The sequence below is a fragment of the Chiloscyllium plagiosum genome, unplaced genomic scaffold (genome assembly GCF_037043375.1).
Source record: "Chiloscyllium plagiosum isolate Xiang-an unplaced genomic scaffold, Cpla_swu_hap1 HiC_scaffold_7, whole genome shotgun sequence".
NCBI lineage: Eukaryota > Metazoa > Chordata > Chondrichthyes > Orectolobiformes > Hemiscylliidae > Chiloscyllium > Chiloscyllium plagiosum.
The window spans coordinates 78,152,590-78,177,204 of record NW_028270145.1 but is presented as its reverse complement, the minus strand read 5'-3'; the positions used below and the strand labels follow the sequence as shown (position 1 = coordinate 78,177,204).

The 24,615-nt window shown below is 37.9% G+C and overlaps 1 protein-coding gene across 8 annotated transcripts in view; it reads left to right on the top strand.

Moving 5' to 3' along the window:
* Window positions 1–24,615, top strand: part of nckap5l (NCK-associated protein 5-like) — a 643,060-nt gene that overhangs the window by 450,940 nt on the left and 167,505 nt on the right. For all 8 annotated transcript variants that reach the window (XM_087989196.1, XM_043694058.2, XM_043694062.2 and 5 more), the window contains 3 exons: window positions 3,694–3,762; window positions 6,577–6,615; window positions 7,747–7,866. In XM_087989196.1, coding sequence (XP_087845322.1) covers window positions 3,694–3,762; window positions 6,577–6,615; window positions 7,747–7,866 — 228 coding nt within the window. The remainder of the gene's footprint in view (window positions 1–3,693; window positions 3,763–6,576; window positions 6,616–7,746; window positions 7,867–24,615) is intronic.

Below are 24,615 nucleotides of genomic sequence, written 5' to 3'. Positions count from 1 at the left end.
GGGTATCTACATCAACAATTACTTTCTTTCTGATTTTACTTCTTGTAAGAAGCAATATAAGAGCATCTGTCTTTTGTTTCCTTTTGATAGGAGCATAATGCCTGTCCATATACTTATATTTTTCCTTTAGTCATAATGTTCAGATTCTGAGAATATTGGAATATATTCAGACACTGTCAATTTACAGTGCAAAATCTCTGCTATTTTCTACATTGGGCACCAGGATTGTAATTTTTCTCAATGGTTTTGCTTCATTTTCAGCCTGCAGTCAACCACTTCTGGTACCATATTATTTTGCACACAGCTAATTAGTGAAGGATCAAACTGGAACCAAAATGTACACGTTTGTAAGCATAACGATTCTTGCCTCCAGTAGCAGCAGAATCATAGAATCCGTAGAATCCCTACAGTGTGGAACAGTTCCAGTTTGTGTCAGTTTATTACTTTAATAAACCCATTTAGAGATGTTACTACCCACTTCTGGATCAGATAGGACTTGAGCTTGGGCCTCCTGGCTCAGAGGCAGAGGCATTACCACTGCACCATAAGAAGCCCAGTTTGTATCTGTGTGGGTGTTAATTTAATGTTCATTAATTGTGTATAATTAAACTTAATTAATATACAATTAGTAGTTATGCTTAGGGAGGTTATTCCAGCTGCAAATATATTTTTGAACACAGTGGGGTGAAGAATTCTCATACATTTCTGGTGTACTGAGATTGATATGGCCTTTATTAAGTATATTAGATGGGTGTAGACAACCTTAAAAAAAAACACTGGAAATCTTTGTTTTGGCAAATTCGGATGACTCCATACTGTTGCTGCACCAAACAGTTAGGGGAAGCTCCATCCCAATCTGTTGTTTGCACAAATATAGGAAAGTCATACAAACTTTGCAGGAAGGTGTATCTATGTAAATGAATAGCAGAGGATTTCAGTAAATGTATATAGGAAATAGTACAAGGAAGTTTCTGTATGGTAATATTTTGGTATAAATTGGGATAAATTGGTATAAATTGGGATAAATTGCATACACAATTCATTGGGGATTAAGTAATGTAACTTAGCCGCAGTTATATCTAAACTTCCTGGGAAGTCCAAACCACTCAAACCATAAAGGTTGAATGAAGAATATGAAGGTGAGAGACAATAGGGTACACTTTACAGCAGTCTTGCATGTTTTTCATGTTCACTGAACCACGCACAGTCTGTAAAGCTCCCAAAAGCAGTTTCCACTTGCATCCAGCTGTTTTTTGCTTCTTATTTGACCATTTTGTTTAGGAGCTGATGTTTTTAAAAGTATAATTTTTTCCTTTGTGTATAAAATATATTCAAGAACTTGGCAGCAACATTCAAGTTCATTAACAATGTTACGACTCAAAGTAGACTCAAAGTAGTTTAACGGAAATGCCCTCTAGTGGTTAAAATAAATCCTCTGGATTCCTCCTTTTCAAGTCAACCATACTAAATGTGGCTTTGATGACATAGATGCTTAACACACATTTAAGGTCTCAATTCACCTGATAATGAACGATCACAATATACACATTATTCATATAACTCTACAGTGTCCTGTATTGATGCGTTTAACTCTATTAATGTTTTCACACACTTTAGTCTATAAAAGTTGATCATTTTTAGGCTAAACTAGTGTGATTTCAAGAGTAGTTGGCTTAATTTTTAAATCCAAACTGCAAACCCCAGGGATTTTATTGCTGTCATCATGAGCAAGTGCTGCTCTATGTTTAAATATGTAAAAAATTGACCTTTTACTCACAAGTATTGTGTAGATTTTTTTTAATGTGGTGAATTCATGCCTAAGATAAAATACTGTATGGAAATCCTACTAATGTTTGAGAGTAGCAGTGATAGGTGGCATTCAGGCTCATTAGGCCAGCAGGTTCCAGGTTCAATCTACTTTCATAATTGTTGAACATGATTTCCAGATTTCCTATTTGGGTTGCTTGATAAAATAATTCTTTGGTTGGAAACAAGCAAAGTAATATTTTGAGTCGAAAACAGAAATTGCTGGAAAAACTTTAGCAGGTTTTGCAGCACCTGTGGAGGGAAATCAGGAGTTAACATGTTGGATCCAGTAACCCTTCTTCAGAACGGCTTCCTTCCTCTAGTAGAAGAGGATAATGTGATGAGGTTTTGCTGTGTTTTTCGTATACCACATTGTGCGTGTTATCATTCCAAAGAATTTGGATGACTAGTCAAGCTGTTCTTCACTACCATCAATTTGCTCATGATATTAATGTAGTTTATATATACCTCATCTTTTTCTCTTTAGGATTATCAAGTATTAATGATGCATTTTCATTTAAAATCATAATTATGTGAACATTATAAGAGTTAGATTTCAACTTTTTTTTGATATTTTGACAAAAGAATGTAAATGTTTGAGTACTTTACCTAGAATGCGATTCACATTCTGAAAGGTCACAAGCTCTATGTTGTCTCAATTCAGAATCTGAAATATCTTTGCACATCCCCTTTTATGCGTATTCGAGAGAATTTCTGAAACCTTAAATCATTGTTTGTTGATGTGCATTTAGTATTTGACTTGATCAGTTTTTATCTGTAGTTAAATGTGTTTAAAGCAAGTATATTATATACTGAGAAAAAACAAATTCCAAATTAGTCTTTTTCCATTGTATTTAACAAAATTGTCTGAAAAAATTGTTTTACAAAGATTCATAATTCACAATGACCTCATACGTTAATTTGAATGTTTGACATTTTTGGCTGTATCAGTCTTTCTTTGCAGAATACAGTTTTGTGCTGTTAATATATTTCCTGTACTGTAGTTTTGTAATAGTGCAGTTAACATGTCAAATTTGATTAAAATTTGTTGCTGCCTAACCTTTGCAAAGAGAATTAAAAACATTCCTTTATGATTTGAAAGGTATATTATAAATAACAGTTTAATGAAATTGTAATAGAATAATATAGTTCAATACTTCTGCTATGAGCAACATATCACTTATAGGTCATTCAGATATGATTAATTAGGTTTTTGATTTGTAAATTAAAAATGAGTAATAGGCACTGTAGTTTCAGCAAATGATCATGCATGTTCATATTCACCTGGTTTGTATTCATACTTTAACCCTTCATTTGTTTGTTGTTAAAATAGCAAGGTTAATAATAATGGTAGTGATTTTGGATCATTAAGTGGGCACTTTTTCTCGGTTAGTGCTAGTTTTCTAAAATAACATGTAATGCTAGTAAACGTGCACAGCAACAACATAACACAGCAGGGTGACAGAAAAATCAAAGCCAACCAAAGAATTCCAATGGAGCCATGGTAAAAGGTAGGCAGCACCCAACAGTGTCATAGATGGAGATCAATGACTGGTCTGGCACATCTTGTGCAAGATAATATTCTTGAATGAATTTGAAAGTACCACTCAACTGCTGGATGAAAATCTAGAAGTTGTGCTGTTTGGTTTCTGATCAGTTAATTCCAGGGTTCCATATTTTAGTGAAAGAGAAAAATTGGACAATTTGGCAAAATGGTAAATCTTAATTAAATAGACGTATGTAGTACATTTACCTGCATTTCAAATAATGGTGACTGCAGATAAAACATTGTCTTTGTACGAGTGCCTTTGGCTCCTCACTGATTTTTATGATGGATGACAGCCTGAGCTTGTATTGATGTGGATTCTTTTTTCAATTCAATTGCAGGCAGAGAACTCAGCCTTAGCCTTAGAAAATGAGCATCAGAGAGAACAGTATGAACGATGTCTTGATGAGGTAAGATGAGAGAGTTGCAGAATGTTTTGAGATTCTCTTTGCTTCTGTAAACCATTTTCTTTCAATAATTTGTATTTACAGAAATATTTCCCATTAGATAAATCTATGTATGTGATTTTAAAGCTATCAGCAACATCAGCTCCACCTCAAACAGGTGTGGTGCAGGTAAATACTTTTCTACAGTTTCTCCAAACAACATTCTTAATTTCAATCTCCGAAGAACTTCCTTTTTTTAATGTAACCTGTTTCCCATCTCATTTCTTTCTTCCATGTCTGTTGAGACCAGTAATTTAATCAGAACTTTGGGCAATTTTATGTAGTGAACTCTCAGTATCTCTAAACAGGCTGAGGCTGCTCAAATTTGATTAGAACCCTTGCAATTGTCAAAGAGGAATATTTCATCGAAGCAGGTTGACCTATATTTTAACTCCGATCTTACGGCAGAAAAAATGGTGCTGTATTTCAATGCTCTAGCCACTGTCTCACATGTTGTTTTACTATAATCATGCTTTCAACTATGAACAAAATGCTCTCATTTACTTTGATTTTGCATCTCATTTGATGCACAGTCCATTGTGTTGGAATTTCGCAATAATAAATTTTGACTTTTAATACTCACTGGGTACACAATGAAATTTGATGCATTCAAAATATGTTGCTTTTAATGCCTTGAAACTTATATTGTTGCTGATTTTAATGGAGTTAGTTATATTCTCTTTTTTTTGTTTTTGTTTCCAACTGCATCATTGCTACCAGTAAGCACTGAAACATGAATCCTGGATTGCTTTCTTTCTCACTAATCTAGGAACAGTGACACTATTCCCATCTTTTGCTGGTGAGATCTGTTAATCCAAATTAAACCAGACGTAGCTTAAGGCTTTCCTGGTCTATATTATCTGGTTCTTGCTGCTCTGTTCACCTGCTCGAAAGATCCACAAGAAAGTCTGAGTGAAGTATGAAATGCAAGAAAGACCCAATATCTGCACAACATAAAGATTTAGTGCATGGTGAAGTGGAACTTTGGAATAATTTCAGTATAGTATGCCAACAAACTTGGGTTAATGCTGCAGCATACATTTGTTACCTTGATATAAGACTGCAGTGTAAACTTCTGAAAGGTGAGATACAATACTTAAAATGTTACAAGGTCAGAAGTCAGATGACACCAGGTTATAGTCCAACAGGTTTATTTGAAATCTCGAGCTTTCGGAACATTGCCCCTTCATCAGGTGAAGTCAGGTGACCATCCCATTCCAACACCAGCACCTCCACATCATAAAATGTCACCTCATCCTTTTTGACTGCTTTTAGATTCTTTTCTAATGTTGTATCATTAATTACAAAGAATCTGATGGCGTGTTTCCCGAATACCAGCAATTTTACTTTGGTAGTCAGGTTAAGGTGGTAGTTTTTCAGTAATTAATCATTTGTAATTTGATTTTGTTAGTTATATTCTGTGGTCTGTATGTTCTAGTCAAAGAGCTCTTTACCATAACTGACGTATATTGCAATGTTTTAAAACAATTGGTTGCCTTTTTAGTACTAAGTTGGGACAATAGGACATCAATATTAATCAAGGAATATTTCACTGTCAAGAAACTAGCACTACAATTTGCTTCACTTTGCCATTTGGTTATTTTTTTGTTCAGGAAACCAAATGCAATGTTTGCATTGCACTAAGAGAATTACTGCTGAGTAAATATTGATCTGTACCTCATACATTAAATTAAAAGCATCTCAATGTACCTTGCAGATTAAATATTTTCTACATTTTAGAACTAATGAAAATTTATGACATTGAAGGCTGCCAATTGGTCAACTCATGTCTGCAAGCTTAAAAAAGAACCTATTCAGCCTAATACCATTTTCCAGCTCTGGATCTGTAGCCCTGTATGTTTGAATAATACATTAATATTTTTGAAAGGTGCATGTATACTTGAGAGACCAGGAGAAGAAAGATTTGAAGCAAGATGGTCAGCAGGAGTGGGAACATAAGAATTAAAAACAAGAGTAGGCCATTCAGTTCATTGAGCTTGAGCTACAGTTCAGAGATTATGGCTGGTCATCAAACCCACACCATTTTTCCCCATTATTCCAAATGATGTCATTAATATCCAGAATCTGTCAACTTGAGGACCTATGTACATACTCGACAATTGAGCTTCCGCAGCTTTCCTGGGGTAGATAACTCAAATCAATCACCACTCTGAGAGAAGAAATTGCTCCTCATCTCTGTGCTATATACTCTGTTTCTTGTTCTGAGACTGTCTACCCTGAATTCTGGATTCACTAGCCAGGGAAACACCTGTTCCACCACTACTCTGTCATATCCTGGAAGAATTGTTGAATGTTTCAATGAGGCCACCTCTCATTCTTTAAAATACTAGAGAATCCAGGCTCAGTTTCTGAATAATAATAAAGAGCAATCACTCTAAACTTCTGTTACACTCCCTTAATGGTCAGAACTGGTATGGTCTCACCAAAACTCTATACAGATGCAGCAAGGCCTCATTTGTCAAAAGCTGATCTGTTGAATTCAACTTTCATCATGTGGGTCTCCGGACTACTAATTCAATGATCTTACCACTTCAGCACCACTTCCCCATTGAAGTTGCTTGTCAAGGAGATGGTGTAAAGTGTGCTATAATAACAAAATTTTAGGTTAAAGCCAGCAATTTGCACAACTACTCAAAGATTGAATTGTATGAGCTTTTATGCCTAATTAATATAAAATGTAATATCATTGAAGAGTGGTAGTGATTTTTGAGAAATGTAACAAAATTGTTGCTGACAATGATTCTATTTCTTTCAAAGGTTGCCAATCAAGTTGTACAAGCATTGCTTACTCAAAAGGTAAATCTATTCACTAACTCCCCACATTGACCTATTCCTTTTGTTAAAAAAACCGATATATACAAGATTATCAAGTGAACTGCAAACTGAATGACTTACTGTTTCTCAAGAAGCAATGATAGTGAGGTTGAGAACAATACAAATGATGTTGTGGCACATCAGATGTACTTGCCATGACTCAGATTATGTCATTACTCCAACAGGAGCCTCTAGCAAATTCAGGCACAATGATTTTTTGAATTGGTACAATTTATTGTTGTAAATAATGTTCCACTGTCATTGCTTGCATTTTAACAGGCACTGGTTGCATTGGAAAAAGTCAGACTCTTTGTTAGTCACATATGTTCTCAAATCTTCCACAAATAGTCCTGACTGTACACAATGATGTGGCACATCTTTTGAAGGGAAGGAAAATTAAAGGAAGTCACACCAAATCCTTCTTAGGTTTTTATTCATTCGGGCACAATAAAAGATTAAACAAGGGGGGAATATTATTGGCTGTAGTGTCTTATATTAGAAATAAAAACAAAATGCAGTGCAATACTTATGTGGACATGTAAAAGATATCAACCATTATGTGGTATTGTCATCAGTATATGTTTCTGTGGTTTTTAATCTCTTTGTAAATTGTAAATTAAACCTGCAGGGAGCAAAACAACCCAGCAAGTTTAGGTCCTGTATGTCTGTGTCTTAATCATGTTATTTGATATTGAAAAAAACCTCTACTTTAGTGTTTTTGTTCCCTTATGTGGTGTGCATTACCCCTCTGCCAAAACAATGATGTTGATTAATCTGTTCATAATGGTGGTTAATACTCATATGAAATATTATGTAGATGCCAGGTACAGTGAATCTAGCCTTTTGCCTCCAAAAGTAAATGGCTGTTTTGCTTAATGCTCCTTTGTGAAGATGACAAAGTGTAATAATAGCCAAGCCTAAGACTGGGGATAAAGGGAACTCGGATTTCAACTCACTGGACAATATCACTAAAAATTTATAGCATCAATTGAACGCTTGATTGAAATTACATTTGTTTTCTCATCCTATTGTATTGATTGTCTGAAAAAAGATTAATAACAAAAATGAGCTATGTTCTTGAAATCCTCTCCTTCAATACAATTATACCTACAGGACTTAAGAGAAGAGTGCCTGAAATTGCGCACGAGGGTGTTTGATCTTGAACAACAGAATCGAGCATTAAGTGTTCTTTTCCAGCAAAGAGTTCGCCTAGCCTCTGATTCCCTTCTACAGGTATGTGCATTTACATTGGCATTTTTTTCTGCCAGTTTTTTCATGCTTAATATTAGTCGTCTTTCAAAAGACTTGACGTCAAATTAGATTAATTTGTCACCAGATTGAGATAAAGTAATTTTTTCTAGAAATTTCTAATATGATCCACACTTGTTGCAATCAAAGGGATTTCAATAAATGTACCTTTATCCTTTCATTTTCGCTACTTATAAACACTGACATTGACTGGAATGTAATAAATTGTGCAAGAATCAACTGGTCAATGTAAGGATCAGACACAAATAAAAATAAATGTCCTTATTAAAGTTCTCAGATTATATTGCTATAGTAGTTCAAACAGTTATTCAATGGAGAAAATGACTTCAGAAACAGTGATTCAGAAATTTATGTCATAAAATGTAACCTTAGTCTGTCATTCTGGAAATGCATTATGAAAATGAATATACTTGCTAATGTATGCTTGCCTCAATAACTGGTTCTTTAATTGCATTTTGTGATTTGAATACATAAAATTGCAAGCCTGTCTGATTGTAGTTAAACATTCTGTAGTCATGATAAAACACTTGAAAAGTCTAATTCACTAGTTACATTTTCAACTTCAATAAGAATATTTCATTGTGACTACTTTAGGAAAATGTTCAAATGATCTATAGGGCAGTTATGGCCAACTGTTGACCGAAGTATTAGAGACTAAGACTGTTGACAGATGCTGCAGTAACTTCAGGACAATAGTTTACCAATTACAATTTGTGAATTGCAATCTGTTTTCTGTCTTTTAAACCTGACATCTAGATTTTACTATTTAAATGCTGTCCTGGACAGCCTTCCATCTTTTACCTGCTAAACTTTACACCTCAAAACCCCTGTTAACCATTTATCAACTTGCTTCATATGGTGGGCATTTAACTGTCCTCTGAAATAGTCAGAGAGCCAAGCAGTTCAAGAGCAGTTAGGGCTGGGCAACAAATCTGACTGTGATAGTAATACCCAATACAAATAAAAACATAGACATACAGTGCTCTTAATATAGAATTACATTCCAAGGTAGTTCACAGAAATGTAAACAATTTGGGTGGATGCTCATAGAAGGATAGGAGTTGGTCATTCAGCAAATCACCAACCTTCAAGTCTGTTCTGCCAATAAATTCAATCATGGTTTATTTGTGTTTCAATTCTATTTGCTCATCTTTATTCCATATCTCGAATAATTGATCTATCAAAAAGCTGTTGACATAGCCTTGACAATTTATGGGAAAGTTTGAGACTTTTGTAACCATTAGTGTGATGAAGTGCTTCCTGACCCAATCCCTGAATGACGCTGCTCTAATTTTACAGTTATGCTCCTCGGTTCTGTAGTCTGTCACCAAAGAAAGAGATACAAAGAGGGATGACCTTTAACATTGTCAAAGAGGTGAGCTTTAAGGAGAGTTTTGGAAGAAGGAATTTCAGAACTGAGGCAGCTGAAGTCACAGCCACCAATGGTGGAGTGCTTAAGTTTGTAGATGTGCAATAGGCTAAAATTAGAGGAATGTTATAGGGCTGAAAAATATTAGAGGTAGAGGTGGGGTCTTTGAAAAGAAGAAAGAGATTTTTAAAATTATGCCTTTTCTTAATCATGAGCCAGTGTTAAATAGAGAACATGGGGCTGATGGATGAACTGAACTTGATGCAAGTGTGGGTACAGGAAGTAAAATTTTCGTTGAGGTTAAGTTCATGTGATTTAATAATTGAGAGTCAGCCAAATGTTTGGGATGGTCAAGTCTAGAGAGAATATTGAGGATTTGAGCTGCGGATGGAGTGACAAAAGTGTGCTGTTGGGTGATGTTATGGATGTGGAAACGGGCATTCTTTGTGTTGCGACAGTTGTATGGTCATCCAAAGAAATAGCTAAGTGAAAGCACTTGCCTTGGAAAGCCTGAAGGCAGATTTGACTTGATGAGAAGATGTTAAGAGTGGGGTTGTGTGCAGCGCTGAGGAGCAGGGGGCAGCAGAGAGAGCTTCAATGTAACTAATTACAAATAATTCATTATTCACATTTAATATTCACTTTTAATTTATATCTAGACAACCTCCCTACAATGCTGTTTGTATGACTGATATACAATTTCTCAAGTCTTGTTGCTTCCATTCAAAACATGTTATGTTTTGCTCCATTTGATAATGATGTGATTTGAAAGATCTGAAGGGTCACTGGACTAGAAACATTAATTCTGCTTTCTCTCCAAGGATACTGACAGACCTGCTGGATTTCTCAGTAATTTCTGCTATTGTTTCAGATTTCCAGGATCTGCAGGGTTCGTTATTTTATTTCCTGATTTGAAATGTTTGTTAAACTTTTTTTTGCTGTTGTGTTAGACGTAAAACCTAGACTGGAGTCATAAATTTGAACTTCCAGAAAAATTGGGCTTGCCGTTTGAAAATTTCCTGCAAGTGTCGGCATTGAAACGTGTTCTATTCTCTACAGAAAAAATTATTTGCCCTGCGTCAGGTTCAGGCTCTGTTTTATAGCATTCATCTTTATGGATTTTCTGGCAATAATTATACTTGAAAAATATGTAATAAAGAGCACATTTATTCCTCAGAAGATAACCCACCTTTTAGTTCTCAAAGGGTCAACAAAATCCGATCATCATTCAACAGATAATATAAAATCAAGATAAAGATTACATTTACAGATTTCTTTTCAGTTGATAGATTGAGGAGAAAGCCCAATAGGAAAAAGTCATAAAGTATTTGTAATAAAGGTTCTTATCTTGCCTTATAATTTGGTAAAACTGAAATCTAATCAAAACTGCAATTGATTGCCAGGCTCCCAGTCAAGTGATGAAAGAAAGGGTACTAAATAAAATTTGGACTTCTAAAATTGTTGCTGAATTTGCATGGAATGTGTACTCTGCAATTTCATATAGCCATTCCGTAAATTACCATACTGCAAACTGTATTACATTTGATAATTTTGCAAGCACCACAAAGATTGATTGACCCATTCTTGTAATTAACGTCACTTACATCTGAATTAGTATTTTGCATTAAAACATAAGGAAAATACTGAATGCTTATATTCTGAATCAAAAACAATGTGCTGGAGAAACTCAGTCAGTCCACCGGCATCTGTCGAGAGATACAAAGGGCTTTTTCTTCTGAGGAATGGCAATCATAGTTAGATTGCCACACTTCTCCTACTTTGTGCGGTTAAAGAAAGAGTTTTGGCAGGCGATTCAAATCATGACTCTTGCAGTAATGCAGAGATTACCTTAACGGCTCCTTCATACTTCAGGATAGTTGGAGGGTGTCAAGCCTATTCCCCTTTTACACAGTAGTTGCCATCATCTGAGATTTAAATGGTCCAGTCACACCGCCACTATGACACCTCCTATGAAAAGTTAAGTATAGAAGGTAAATTGGGCATTAGAGCACATGATTGGAAGAGTGCCAGGTAAGTTACCATTGGCACAGTGGTTAGCACCGCTGCCTCACAGCACCAGGGACCTGGATTAGATTCAAACTATGGGTAACTGTCTGTGAGGAGCTTGCACATTCTCCATGTGTCTAAGTGGGTTTCCTCCAAGTGCTCCGGTTTCCTCCCATAGTCCAAAGATGTGCAGGTTATGTAGATTAGTCATGCCTAAATTGCCCTGTAGTGTCCAGGGTAGTGTAGTTTCTGTGGATTAACAATGGTAAATGTGGGGTTATGAGAATAGGGTGTGATGCTGTTTGAAAGGGTCGGTGCAAACACAATGGACTAAACGGATTCTATCTGCATAGTAGCAATTCTGTGATTCTAAGTGATGGAGCATTAGTGGTCTGGAAGCATTGGACCCGGCAAAGGGGAGTTTCAGATTGTCTGGTCTAGCAGTGGGGTGGGTGTGGCAGGTCAGAAACAAAACGATGAAGACTGGGGTACATTAGTACTGTTGGGGAGGGAACCTACAGGTGCTGGGCTGTTGAGCTCAGTAATGGGGAGGGAGATGTAGCTGGGCCCAGAGACACTGTGTTAGTTTTAGCACTGCGGGAGAGTATTGGATCCTAAGAGGAGATGCTGTATTAGATCTTACTGGCCAGGGTGTTGTCACGTCCAGTGTTAAGGAAAGGGGTGTATTGGGATGCATGGGTGATGATGGTGGGACTCAAGTCACAGTGGGAAGAAGGGTGTCAGGCCTAGTGGTGGGAAAGGAGTGTTCAGTCATGGGTGCAAGGGGTGTTGTTGAAGTCCCTTGGGGGATGGGGAGTAGTGGGTCTGGCAATTGTTGGGATGTCTGATATCAGGTCAGGGTCTAGGTGTGTAAGATGTCAGGAGCACTGTAAGGGATTTAGGAGAAGTGTGTGTTGTAAGTTATGGTGTCAGCATTATAGTTCTCCAGGGTAAGACCTGTTTTTCATAGTCTAACCTTTCGTGGATAACTATTACTTATATTACAACAGAACCCTCTGAATTATCTAATTTAACTGGATACTTTTGGAAGGTTGCAGGCATAGGGGAAACATCCCAGTGAAATCCTGAAATTCTTGGCAATTTCCTCGGCATCTGCTACATTAGGAATTCTGCAGTGCCCATACATAATTCCCATCTGAACTGCAGAAATGATTGTCTTGGAAAATTCAACCAAGAGTTAACTGAAGTAAAAAAAGTGACGATTTTTTGAAATGATTTTAAAATCTGCTTTTATATTTATAGAGCTACCAAACTGACTGTGTAAAGCATCGCAGAAACAGCTGAAGTGAACAGTAGCAGAGCTACCATTAAATTTTCAGCTGAGATGAGAGATCTCAGGATTCAATTTCCTGCTATAATAATGGAGATTTGAATTATTTTTGTTTTGTCTATTAAATTTTAGCTGTAGTTTAAATATAATTATTGTTCTCGCAGTGCAGTTTATATGACATGACATGAAACAGTAAGATCACAGTGATCTTCAGGAGAGAGTGCAATTCCTTTGAAAACTGTTTTGAATTTTTGCATATAGGCAGTTAGAAAAGCACTTTATTTTGGAAAAGACTTGCATTGATCTATCATTCTCTGGATTCTTCATTACACCATACATGAAATTGTAATGATCCAGACATGCATTGAGAACAACAATGAGGCCATCAGCATTGCCATTATTAATTGGTCAGCTATTTTCAGTGATCACACATGCAAAGTTAGATTGTTCAGGTTGACATGTCCCACCAAAAGGTATGCTATACCAGGACTTCACCAAGAGATTCAGATACAACACAAACATAAATTTGGGTTACGTAATACAAATGCACTGTAAAAATATGCCAAAATATTTTGGGCATTCTCATTCAAGCCTAAATGAATTTTTAACAACATAAAAGTCTTAGTTACTATCAAATCATTTCACTGGCACTGAAGATTAACTTTTACAAATCTGGACTCCCATTTCTGCATGTTTTAATTATTGTTAAATTTACAGATTTTTTTCTCTCTCTCTCTTTTTTCAATAAATGCATGGGATGTTATCTTGCGAGCTAGACCAAATTTAATTGCCAATCCCTAATTGCCGAGAGGTAATTTAAGAGTGATTGCTTTGGGTCTGGTGAGACCAGGTTAGAATGGAGAACATGACTGAACCAGATGGGATTTTCTAATAGTCATAATTTCATAGTCATCATTAGACTCTTAATTCCTTATTTCTTATTGAATTCAAATTCCATAGTCTGCCATGACAGGATTTGAACCTAGATTCACAGAACATTACCGTGATAATGCCACTAGACCGTTGTTTCCCTTCAGCGGCATTTGCTTTCTCAACATGATTTTTACATTTTGATAATTTAACTTCTAAATTTTGGTTCAGACTTTGAGCTGGAATTCCTGGTCCAACAGAAGCAGGGAAGGAGGCAGAACTAGGCGCAAAATTGGAAAACAAAATCCCATTGGGTCAGCTTCACTTGTAGCTGCTGAGGCCAGAGTCATTATTTGAAGAGGCTACCTAAGAGTTTCCTGATGAAGGGCTCCTGCCCGAAACATCGAATTTCCTGATCATCGGATGCTGCCTGACCTGCTGTGCATTTCCAGCACCACTCGAATCTTGACTCTAATCTCCAGCATCTGCAGACCTCATTTCACCTACCTAAAAGACAGCCAGGTTGGGATAACTATCAATGTCTCCTTTCCAGCATCTCAGCATAGAACCCCTGGGATGTAATGGCTACAACTGGAGACTGTTCTGAGCAGGGCTACTCCCTCTGTACTAATGGCCTGACAATAGCAGCCACAAGGGCTTTTAAACTTTTTGTAAACTTGCAGGGACTGTCTCTGCTTTGAGCCCTGGTGGTCTCCTGTGTGTCTTAGCACTGTCCACCTCTCTTAGTTGGACTGCCAGCTGTATACTGCAGTGGACCCACTGACTGGATCTTCACTGGTCCGCCTGTACCCTTAATTGAACATGGCATCAGAGACTGCATCTTAATTGACTGCTTCTGTTCTGGCTATCAATAAAAGATTTAATTTATGCATGTAGTTCCAGACCAAAAGAACTTAAAACACAAGATGTAAACAGGAGAGTTCCTTAATAGGGTCAGCAATGCTTAGAGAGAGGTTTATAAAATTCCACGAGCAATATAAATTATTTATGTGTGTTGCAGAATCAAAGACCAGCAGCAGGTAAATTGATTTTTATATTTTTATTTAAGCATCCTAGAGCATGCCATGAGATGTGGGGTAAGGCCTTAATTTATTTAATTGCATTTTGCTATCAGAAACAGACGGTTCAGTTCACTTGGGGCTTCCTGAGGGAAGAATTACTGGATAAGTTGCCCTAGCTTGCATCTAGTGGAAGACGTCTGCAGTGACCCTCACAAGAGCAGAAACAGTCAACTTGATTAGTTCATGTAAAAAGAGCTATGCTGAAGCCATAGGAACAAACAGTAAGAAAGATGATTTGATAGCATGTCCAAGATAGAAAAATGAACTGAAGAGTAATGAGGTCTTTAAAGAAAGTTTGGTTTCACTTAATCAATAATGGAAGGATCGTCTTGTAATTTGGCATATTGAAGATTAAGTCAAATAATAAGACTTTCAAGTAAATTTTGGAGGGCTGTGGCATATCTTTTTATGTTGCTCTCAGGAAAATGAAGATTTCTTAAAGGTGTGGATGTGCCAGTGTTGGACGAGGGTGGACAAAGTTAAAAATTTCACAACACCAAGTTATAGACCAATGGGTTTATTTGGAAGTACAAGCTGTTGGAGCACTGCCCATTCGAATAACCTGTGGATTTCTAACCAAACAGTTCTGCTTTTGAAGCTGCAAAACCAACCTTTAAGTGACTGTTTTCCCTAAACTCTCTGATATTCCTTTATGGAGAGAAAACTAAACTTGCTTATGGTACTAATCAGGTCTCTGGTAAACCATCCTAAGAACATTCAGTCTCTAAATTAAAGTCAATCTTATTCTGAATTGAAAACATACTAATGACTTCCAGTGTTTACTTTACCTTTTGTAAGCCATCACAGTATAAACAATTTTCCATTAACACCAATGGAGTTCACAGTAACCTGCTTACTGAGCAATAGATACTGGATTAGATTATTGTTCCAGGATGACTTTTTAACAGTTTGTTAATAAAAAAAAACTAATCAAGACCCAGAAGTCAATATTTTAAAATCTCAGCTCCAAAACTGATATATAATGCATATCTTTCATCACAATATTATTTCATAATTATCCATATTAAATTACATTCTCCATTTAGCTGTTTATAGGCACCAACCAGCTGACTGTAATTTCTAATCATAAATACACACTAGTCAACCATAAACAAGGACAAGATGAAAAGAGATTGCTATTTCAAAGGATGATAAAGTTTTTACAATATGGAAAGGAGCCCTTCAGCACATCATATTGGCATCCATCATCAGACATCCATCTATTCTAATCCAATTTTCCAGCATTTTGCCCATATGCATGAATGCAACGCAGTTCAAGTGGCCATCTAAATAGTTCTTAAATGTCTTGATGGTTCCCATCTTTAATACCCTTTCGGACAGTCAAAGAAGAATGAATAAAGGACGAACATTATAGCACAGGAACAAACCCTTCAGTCCACCAAGACTTCACCAGCACGTGATGTCTTTCTAAACTTAAAAACCTTTTTGCCTCTACGCTGTCCATATCCCTCTATTCCCTGCCTATTCAAGATGCCACTTAAACATTGCTATTATATCTGGCTCCACCACCACCTCTGGCAGTGAATTCCATGCATTTAACACCTTCTGTATAAAAAAAACTACCTCTCGTAACTCATTTAAACTTACCCCTTTTACCATAAACCTGTGTCTTTTAATGATTGACATTTCTCCCCTGGGGGAAGAAAAACTCCGACTATCCATCCTACCCATGCCTCTCATCATTTTGTAAATTTCTATCAGGCCACATCTCATCCTTTAACATTCGAGTGAAAACAAACCCAGGTTCTCTAATCTCTCCTCATTCAGTTCTAACTATTCACACCCCTCTGGGTGAAAATTATTTTCCTCAAATCCCCTCGAAACCTCTTGCAGCTTGCCTTCAAACTGTGCTCCTAGTTATTCACCCTTGTGCTAAAAAGAGAGTTTTCTCCCTATCTAATCCTTTGTATACCTCAATCAGATCATACCCCTCCCCTTAGCCTTCTCTACTCTAAGAAATTTAACCCCACCCTATCTAGTCTCTCTTTTTAGCAGAATCACCCCAGCCCAGGCAGTATCCTGATGAATCTCTTCTGCACCCTCTCTACTGCAATTACACTCTTTCTATATTGTGCTGACCGGGACTGCACACAGGACTCCAGTTGTGGCCTAACTAATGCTATATACAGCTCCATCATGACCAATTTGCCCATGTATTCAGTATGAGTAAAGGCAAGTATCTCGTTATGTCGTCTGGTGCACCTTATCTACTTGTCCCACTGCCTTCACCGATCTATTGAATGTAGACTGAAGTCCGTTTGCTTCTCTGTACATCCTGGCATCCTTCCATTCAGTGCGTACGCCCTTGCCTTTTTAGTCCTCTCAAAATGCATCAATTCACATTTTCAGGATTACATTCCATTTGCCATTGTCCAGCCCATCTGTACTGTTCTTTATTTTAAAGCTTACATCCTCACCACTCCACCAATTTGCATATCACACCTCTACTTTGAAGGATTTCATCACTAACCTCCAAATTTTCACTTACCATATGATCCATATTTAGGATTGTGTTTGTGCTAACAATTTTTTTAAGTAGCTGATCAGCTTTTACTGATTTTTTTAGGTGAATAACCATGCATCCATTTAGCCGTTCTCTTAAAGATCCATCTTTCATGCCTACTTTTAATTAAAAGGCTGTTAATTTAAATTGTTGTTATGTCTCTAAACCATTAATAACTTCAATAAAGTTTTAATCTCTTTTATGCAAAGCTTTATTCTTTCAGACACTGTCTTATCAATTTACCAGAATCTATTTATTTTGTGCTGTATCCATCTTACCTTTCTGGACTTGCAGTTACTGTTCTGTTGACTTGTTTGTTAAATTTTCAGCTCAGTTAATTAAGGCCTGGTGCCTTTTTATCTTGCTGAACTTGCCTTTTTTTTCCCAATCCTGTAGCCTTATCTTTTACTCTCAATTATCTTCCTCTATTCTCACATTGAACCTAACTATATCCTGGTCACTATTTTCCAATTGTTTTTCTAGTTTCACATCAGCTGTGTGCCCCATTCTTTTCCAGGAACTAACTTAAGCAATGTTTCTTTCTTTGTTGAATTCAATATGTATCGATCAAAGAAGTAGTGCTGACTGCATTCTAAAAGACCATTTGTACTTTAACCACATGCATTACCTTCATTCTAGTGCATCTCGCAATAGTTGTAGTTCCTTATTTTTGTTGCCTCATATCACTTTCAATTGTACTATCACCACATTTATCTTATCACAACTATTCCTATTCAAAATTCTGGATGAATTCATTTCACACACTTCTACTGTGCTCTGCACTGATTAACATTTAAATATTTTCTTATTTCTTGGGCTGCAAACTGGAAACAATTGCCTCTAATTAGCTATACTGTTGATCTACTTTATAGAACTTATGCAGACTAAGATCAGGATTTTCAGTGCTACTGCAGGCGTTTTGCCCATGAAATAGCAATGTAAGAAAGTAGTTGGGTTTTTCCAAAACCAGAAAATCTCTTACTTTACACACCAGCCTTTGTCAACCTGAGACCTAAGTTGAACTTGTCAATAGGCGTAGTCTGTGAAAACACAAGCAAGTGAACAAGGAGCAGGAGTAAACTATTTGGCCCATTATTTCTAAACCATCATGGCTGATTATAACCTCAAATCCACATTGCTGCTCACCTCTGATAACCTGAAAACTCTTTGCTTAACAAGAATTTATTCGCCTGTATCTTAAACATAACAAATTGCAATTCTGCTTCCACCATCTTTCCACAAAGAGAGTCCATAAGACACTCAGCTCTCTGACAGGAAAAAGGTTCCATCTCCGATTTAAATGAACAACCCATTACTTCTAATCAGTGACTCCTAGTTCTAGATTCTTCCATAAGAGGGCATAACATCTCCACATTCACCCCTTCAGGACACCCTCAGAATTGTATTTATTTTAGTCAAGCCCCTCTTGCCCTTCTAAACTCCAGCAGAGGGAAGCCTAGATGATACAAGCCATTCCTCATGACAAGCCATTCATTCCTGTGAAAGTCTGGTAACCTTCCTCTGAACTGTGTGCAACACATTTATGTTTTTAAATAAGGTGACTAATGCTACTTTCCAGATGTGATCTTATCTGTATCCTGTATAAGTGAAAAATAACCTCCCAATTGTTATCTACTCCCCTCACAATAGATGATGATATTCTGTTAGCTTTCCTAATTAATTGTTGTACCTGTGTACCAGTATCTTAAGATTTATGCATGGAGAAACCAAAATCCTTCTGCATCTTAGGGCTTTGCAATCTCTTAATATAATATGTGTATACAGCGCAGAAGAGGCCCTTCAGCCTTCAATGTTGCACTGACCTGTGTAAACAATCTGAAGCCCATCTATCCTACACTATTCCATTTTCATCCATATGTCTACCAAATGACCATTTAAATGCCCTTGGCGGATTTACTATTAGTGCTGGCAGTGCATTCCATACTCTCTGAGCAAAGAGACTGCCTCTGACATCTATCCCATATCTATCACCCCTCAATTTAAAGCTATGTTCCCTCGTGTTAGCCATCACCATCCGAGGAAAAAGGCTTGCACTGTCTGCCCTATCTAACTCTCTGATTATCTTATATGTCTCAATTAAGTCACGTCTCAAACACCTCTCTAATAAAAACAGCCTCAAGTCCCTCAGCCTTTCCTCATTAGACCTTCCCTCCATACCAGGCAACATCCTAGTAAATCTTCTCTTCCCCCCCTCACAAGCTTCCACATCTTTCCTATAATGCAGTGACCAGAACTGGACACAATACTCCATATGTGGCCATACCAAAGTTTTGTACAGCTGTAGCATGACCTCGTGGCTCCGAAACTCAATCCCTCTACCAATAAAAGCTAACACACTGTTTGCCTTCTTAACAACCCTATCAACCCTGGTTGGCAACTTTCAAGGATCGATGTACATGGACACCAAGAATCATACGACTAGCCCAGTATTCGTTATTCCTGTTGCACCTTCCAAAGTGGATCGCCTCAAACTTTTCCACATTAAACTCCATTCGCTACCTCTCAGCCCAGCTCTCAGCTTATCTCTGTCCCTCAGTAACCTGCAACATTCTTCAGTACTATCCACAACTCCACCGACCTTTGAGTCATCCACAAATTTACTAACTCATCTTTCTATGCCCTCATCAAGGTCATGTATAAAAATGACAAAAAGCAGTGGCCCCAAAACAGATCCGTGTGGAATACCACTAGTAACTGAACTCCAGGATGAACATTTCCTATCAACCACTACCCTGTCTTTTTTCAGCTAGCCAACTTCTGATCCAAACCGCTAAATCACAATGAATCCCATGCCTCCATATTTTGTGTAATGGCCTACCGTAGGGAACCATATCAAAAACCTTATTGAAATCCATGTACATCACATCAACTGCTTTACCCTCATCTATCTGGTTGGTCACCTTCTCAAAGAACCCAGTAAGGTTTATAAGCCACAACCTACCCTTCACAAAACCGTGTTGACTATCCCTAATCAACTTATTTCTCTCTAGATGATTATAAATCCTATCTCTTATAACCTTTACCAACACTTTACCGGCAACTGAAGTAAGGCTCACAGGTCTATAATTACCAAGGTTGTCTCTACTCCCTTCTTGAACAAGGGAACAATATTTGCTATCCTCTGGTCTTCACACCACTCCTGTAGACAATGACGACATAAAGATCATAGCCATAGGCTCTGAACCCTCTTCCCTGGCTTTCCAGATAATCCTAGGATAAATCCCATCCCAACAGTATCCAAAACGGTATACTTGTTATTGAGGGGAATGGTCACAGGGAATCCTTGCACTGCCTGCCAGTTCCCTTTCTGTCATCTGACAGCGATCCATCTGCCTTTTTCTTGTGCCTGAAGTGTGACTCAATGGATATTGTTACTGAATCTCATTTTCAATTTTTTCATTAAGAAAAGTGCCATATTTACCACCTCAAAAAGAGAGTTTCTGCCACTAAGGCTTTTTTAAAACTAATATTCTGATCTTTTTAGCTTCCTTACCTAAGCGGAAACATTTATCTCCATCTCCCAAAAGAAAAATTAAAAACACTGTTACACTCAAGAACCCCTCTCAGAGTTTGCTTGAAAAACATCTCCAAAAACAAAGAGTTTCATGCTCCTAGTATCTCCCAATGATGGAAATGTTAAAACATTATTTTAATGTTTTCAATATTTTGTTTCCCTAAATAATAAATTCTCATTTGGGTGCCTAACCAATTCACCCACCCAATTAGCTTTCAAAATAAAGGGAGGCAATGGCTTAGTGTTATTATTGCTGAACTACTAGGCCAGAAACTCAGCTAATGTTCTGAGGACCTGGGTTCAAATTCTGCTGTGGCAGATGGTGGAATTTTAATTCAATAAAGAATATGGAATGAAGATTCTAATGATGGTCATGAAACCAATTCTGACCCTGTCACTTGGCCTGCAACATTAACTCTGTTTCCTCTGCACAGATGCTGCCAGACTTGCTGATCTTTTCCAGCAATTTCTATTTTTGATTTTGAAACTATTGTTGATTGTTGGAAAAACCAACCATCTGGTCGACTAATGTCCCTTTAGGAAAGAAACTTTGTCATCCTTACCTGATCTGGCTTGAATGTGACTCCAGGCTCACAGCAATGTGGCTGACTCTTAACTGCCTTCTGGGCAATTAGGGATTGGCAGTAACTGCTGGCCTGGCCATTAACACTAACATCCCATGAGTGAATTAAAAAAAACTAATTCCTCTGTTTCAGTTTTTGAAGCTGCTTCAATTTTTGTGAAGTCCTACTTTGACAAACTACAACGTCCTTACATTTTCAAAGTTAGATTGCTGATGCAAAGTAACTCGAATCGTTCTGCCTAATTTCTAATCCACTGGACTTAAAAGCCCCAAAGGCCTGCTTTCTGATTTTGAATTCTGTATTAAGCCTGCTTATGACGATGTTCTCAAATTCAATGCTCTCACCTCACAATAAATCATCGATGTGCATCATAGAGATGCCTGAAACTTCCGTCCCTGATTCATCTAGTAAACGATAACAAGGTCCTATTTTCAACTCAAGGCAGCACAATTTTAACAGAATGGACCTTGTTGAACATCTCAATTTTTAAATGGTCTTTTAATATCAATTGATTTGTACGCTTATATATTGTTGCAAAGAAAATCATCAAAATTGCTTTTTCTGCTATCGATAATTCTACTCTTTTATAAGTTATTAATCCCATCAGGAGACATACTTTCTGTGCAAAATAATCTATGTAATAGGGCCAGCTGGTCCTTTATCTGGTGCTTCTATGTATACTCTGAATTCTTTAGGCGTCCTTGTGCTGCATGGTAGGAGAAAGTGAGGACTGCAGATGCTGGAGATCAGAGTCAGATTGTGTGGTACTGGAAAAGCACAGCCAGTTAGGCAGCAGCCAAGGAGCAGGAGAATCAACATTTTGAGCATAAGCTCTTCATCAGGAATGTTGGGGGGAGGGGGGAGTTGGCGGGCAGGGGAGCTGAGAGATAAATGGGGGGGGGGGGGGGGCCGAGGGGGCTGAGAGATAACTGGGAGGGTGGGGCTGGGGAAAGTTAGTTGGAAATGCGATAGGTAGATGGAGATGGGGTATGATGGTGATAGGTCAGAGTGGAGGGTGGAATTGATAGGTGCGAAGGAAGATGGATAGGTAGGACAGTTCAAGAGGGCGGTGCCGAGTTGGAGGGTTGGATCTGGGATGCGGTCGGGAGAGAGGACATGAGGAAACTGGTGAAGTTGAATTGATCCTGTGTGGTTAGGGAGAAGGGGTGTGTGGTCCTAAGGCAGTAAATGAGGTGTTGTTTCTCCAAGCGTCGGGTGGTGGTGGAGGAGGCCCAGGACTTGCACGTCCATGGCGGAGTGAGGGGGAGTTAAAGTGTTTGGCCACAGGGTGGTGGGTTGGTTTAGTGTGTGTCCCCCAGAGATGTTCTCTGAAATGTTCTGCTAGTTGGCGTCCTGTCTTCCCAATGTAGCGGAGACCACAGTGAGAGCAACGGACACAGTAGATGACGTTTTTGGAGGTGCAGGAGAATCTCTGTCAGATGTGGAAAGATCCTTTGCCATCTTGGATTGAGGTAGGTGTGGGCACAGGGATGAGGGAGCAGGTTTGGACACGGGTGAGGGGGGAGATGTGGCCTATCACCATCACCCTCCAACTTCATCTACCAATGGCATTCCCAGCTACCTTCACCCCAGCCCCAACCCCTCCCATTTATCTCTCAGCTCCCTTGTCCCTCCCATCCCCTCCCCCACCCCCACATTCCTGATGAAGGATTTAAACCTGAAATGTTGACTCCCTTGCTTCTTGGATGCTGCCTGACCGGCTGTGCTTTTCGAACACCACACATTTTGACTCTGTGGTGGTAGTGTACCTATCTCTGAACCAGAAGGCTGGGTTCAAGTCCTGCCTGATCCAGAGTTGTGTCCTAACATTACTGATGAGGTTGATTAGAAAATATTTTACATCTCTTATTGTCTGAAATTTATAACTTGTTGTTTAGCATCTTTTATTAATGTGCCGTCTAAACTATTTGTTGCCATTTAGATTTTCTGTTCACATGGGCTTATCTTTCATTGATATTACTGGTCTGTGCTGTATTTCTTGGCCTTGTTTATGTGTGTGCCCTTTATATTGTCTTCTCTCTCTTTCTGGACCATTGCTGTTTCATCTCCTGCTGGTAGTATTAGGGTTTCTTTCAAAGGTTTGTGATCGTTTTTCAGGGATAGATTAGCTTCCACAGGCACCGTTCAAATTTATACTCTTTTCTTGCCTAACATATTTATTCTTCATGTTCCCAATTCATGGCCCTAACTTCCTGTCCCTCATCCTGTACATTCAACCAGCTATGTTTTCCAGTGGTTTTCCCTGCATTGCTTGTAATCACATTTCTCCATGAACTAGCTCTTTCTGGTAACTGTTTGAATGTACTGCTTTTTTCTTGGTCATAGCTCTTCGGAACTGATGGCCTCATTGTGATCATCAGAACTGATCTCTTCTGTATCATGATGTCAGCTCATGTTGTTACAAAACAAGTCAGATCCCAAACTGAAACCTGGCTTGATAGGTTTTTTTTCAAATTTAATAAGGTGGTCTTTCACTGAAGCATGAGCACATAATGAGACAAATTGGTACTTAACAATAAGACAGAAAATTATTATGCAAAACAAACGATGTTACAATAGATAAAAATCAAGCTATTTGATATACCACGACTTGGAAGAGTTCAAAGCAGAGAACAAAAATACAATCCTATTTTTTCCAACACTATCATGTATTGTACTCAAACACAGAGCGAGTTTGCTTCTGTGTCAGATTTAAAGGTTTAACTTAACGGTTTTTTAGCTTTGAGCGTTTGATAGTCTGTTCCTTGACTATTCACACAAGTAAGGTTAGACTTTGTTAACTTTGCATAGCCCCTTCAAAGTTCGAACCAAAGACATCTAACCTGGAACTTTCAAACTAAAATCCTTCCACAGCAACAACTGATTTCAAGCAGTTCTAAACTCTCAGCAGAAACTGATTCACACATTTAACTTCCACCAGAATTTATGTCAACTGAAAAAAAACGCTTTCTAAGCGTTTGCTTTTCTCCTAAGCAAAAAAAAAACCTGAACCTTCTAATCTGAAAGCAAATTAATGCTCCTTAATGTTCCCTCTGCACAGAACACTCTAGCAATACAAACATATTCCCATTATCATCCAAGGGACTCCCTCCATCATGCTGCTTCTAAAACAAAAGTCCTACCTCCACAAATACCAACAAGTTAACCATTAAGCTCCGCCATGCAGAAGAAAAACCGTCACGCTTCTCACTCAAAATCCAAACTCAAAAATAAATGATATTAAAAGATGTAAGTATCACCCAGCATACATCATGTTTTCATTCAACAAACTACCAATTGTAACAGCTGATCCTCATGCCTGTGTAAAATGCAGTCATCGGAATTACCTGATTTCTCGTTATTTTCTACAACTCCTTTCAAATCATATGTAGAGGCACGTTTCCAAATTCATCATGAGCGAATTCCCTCTCATTATCAGTGAGACATTCTG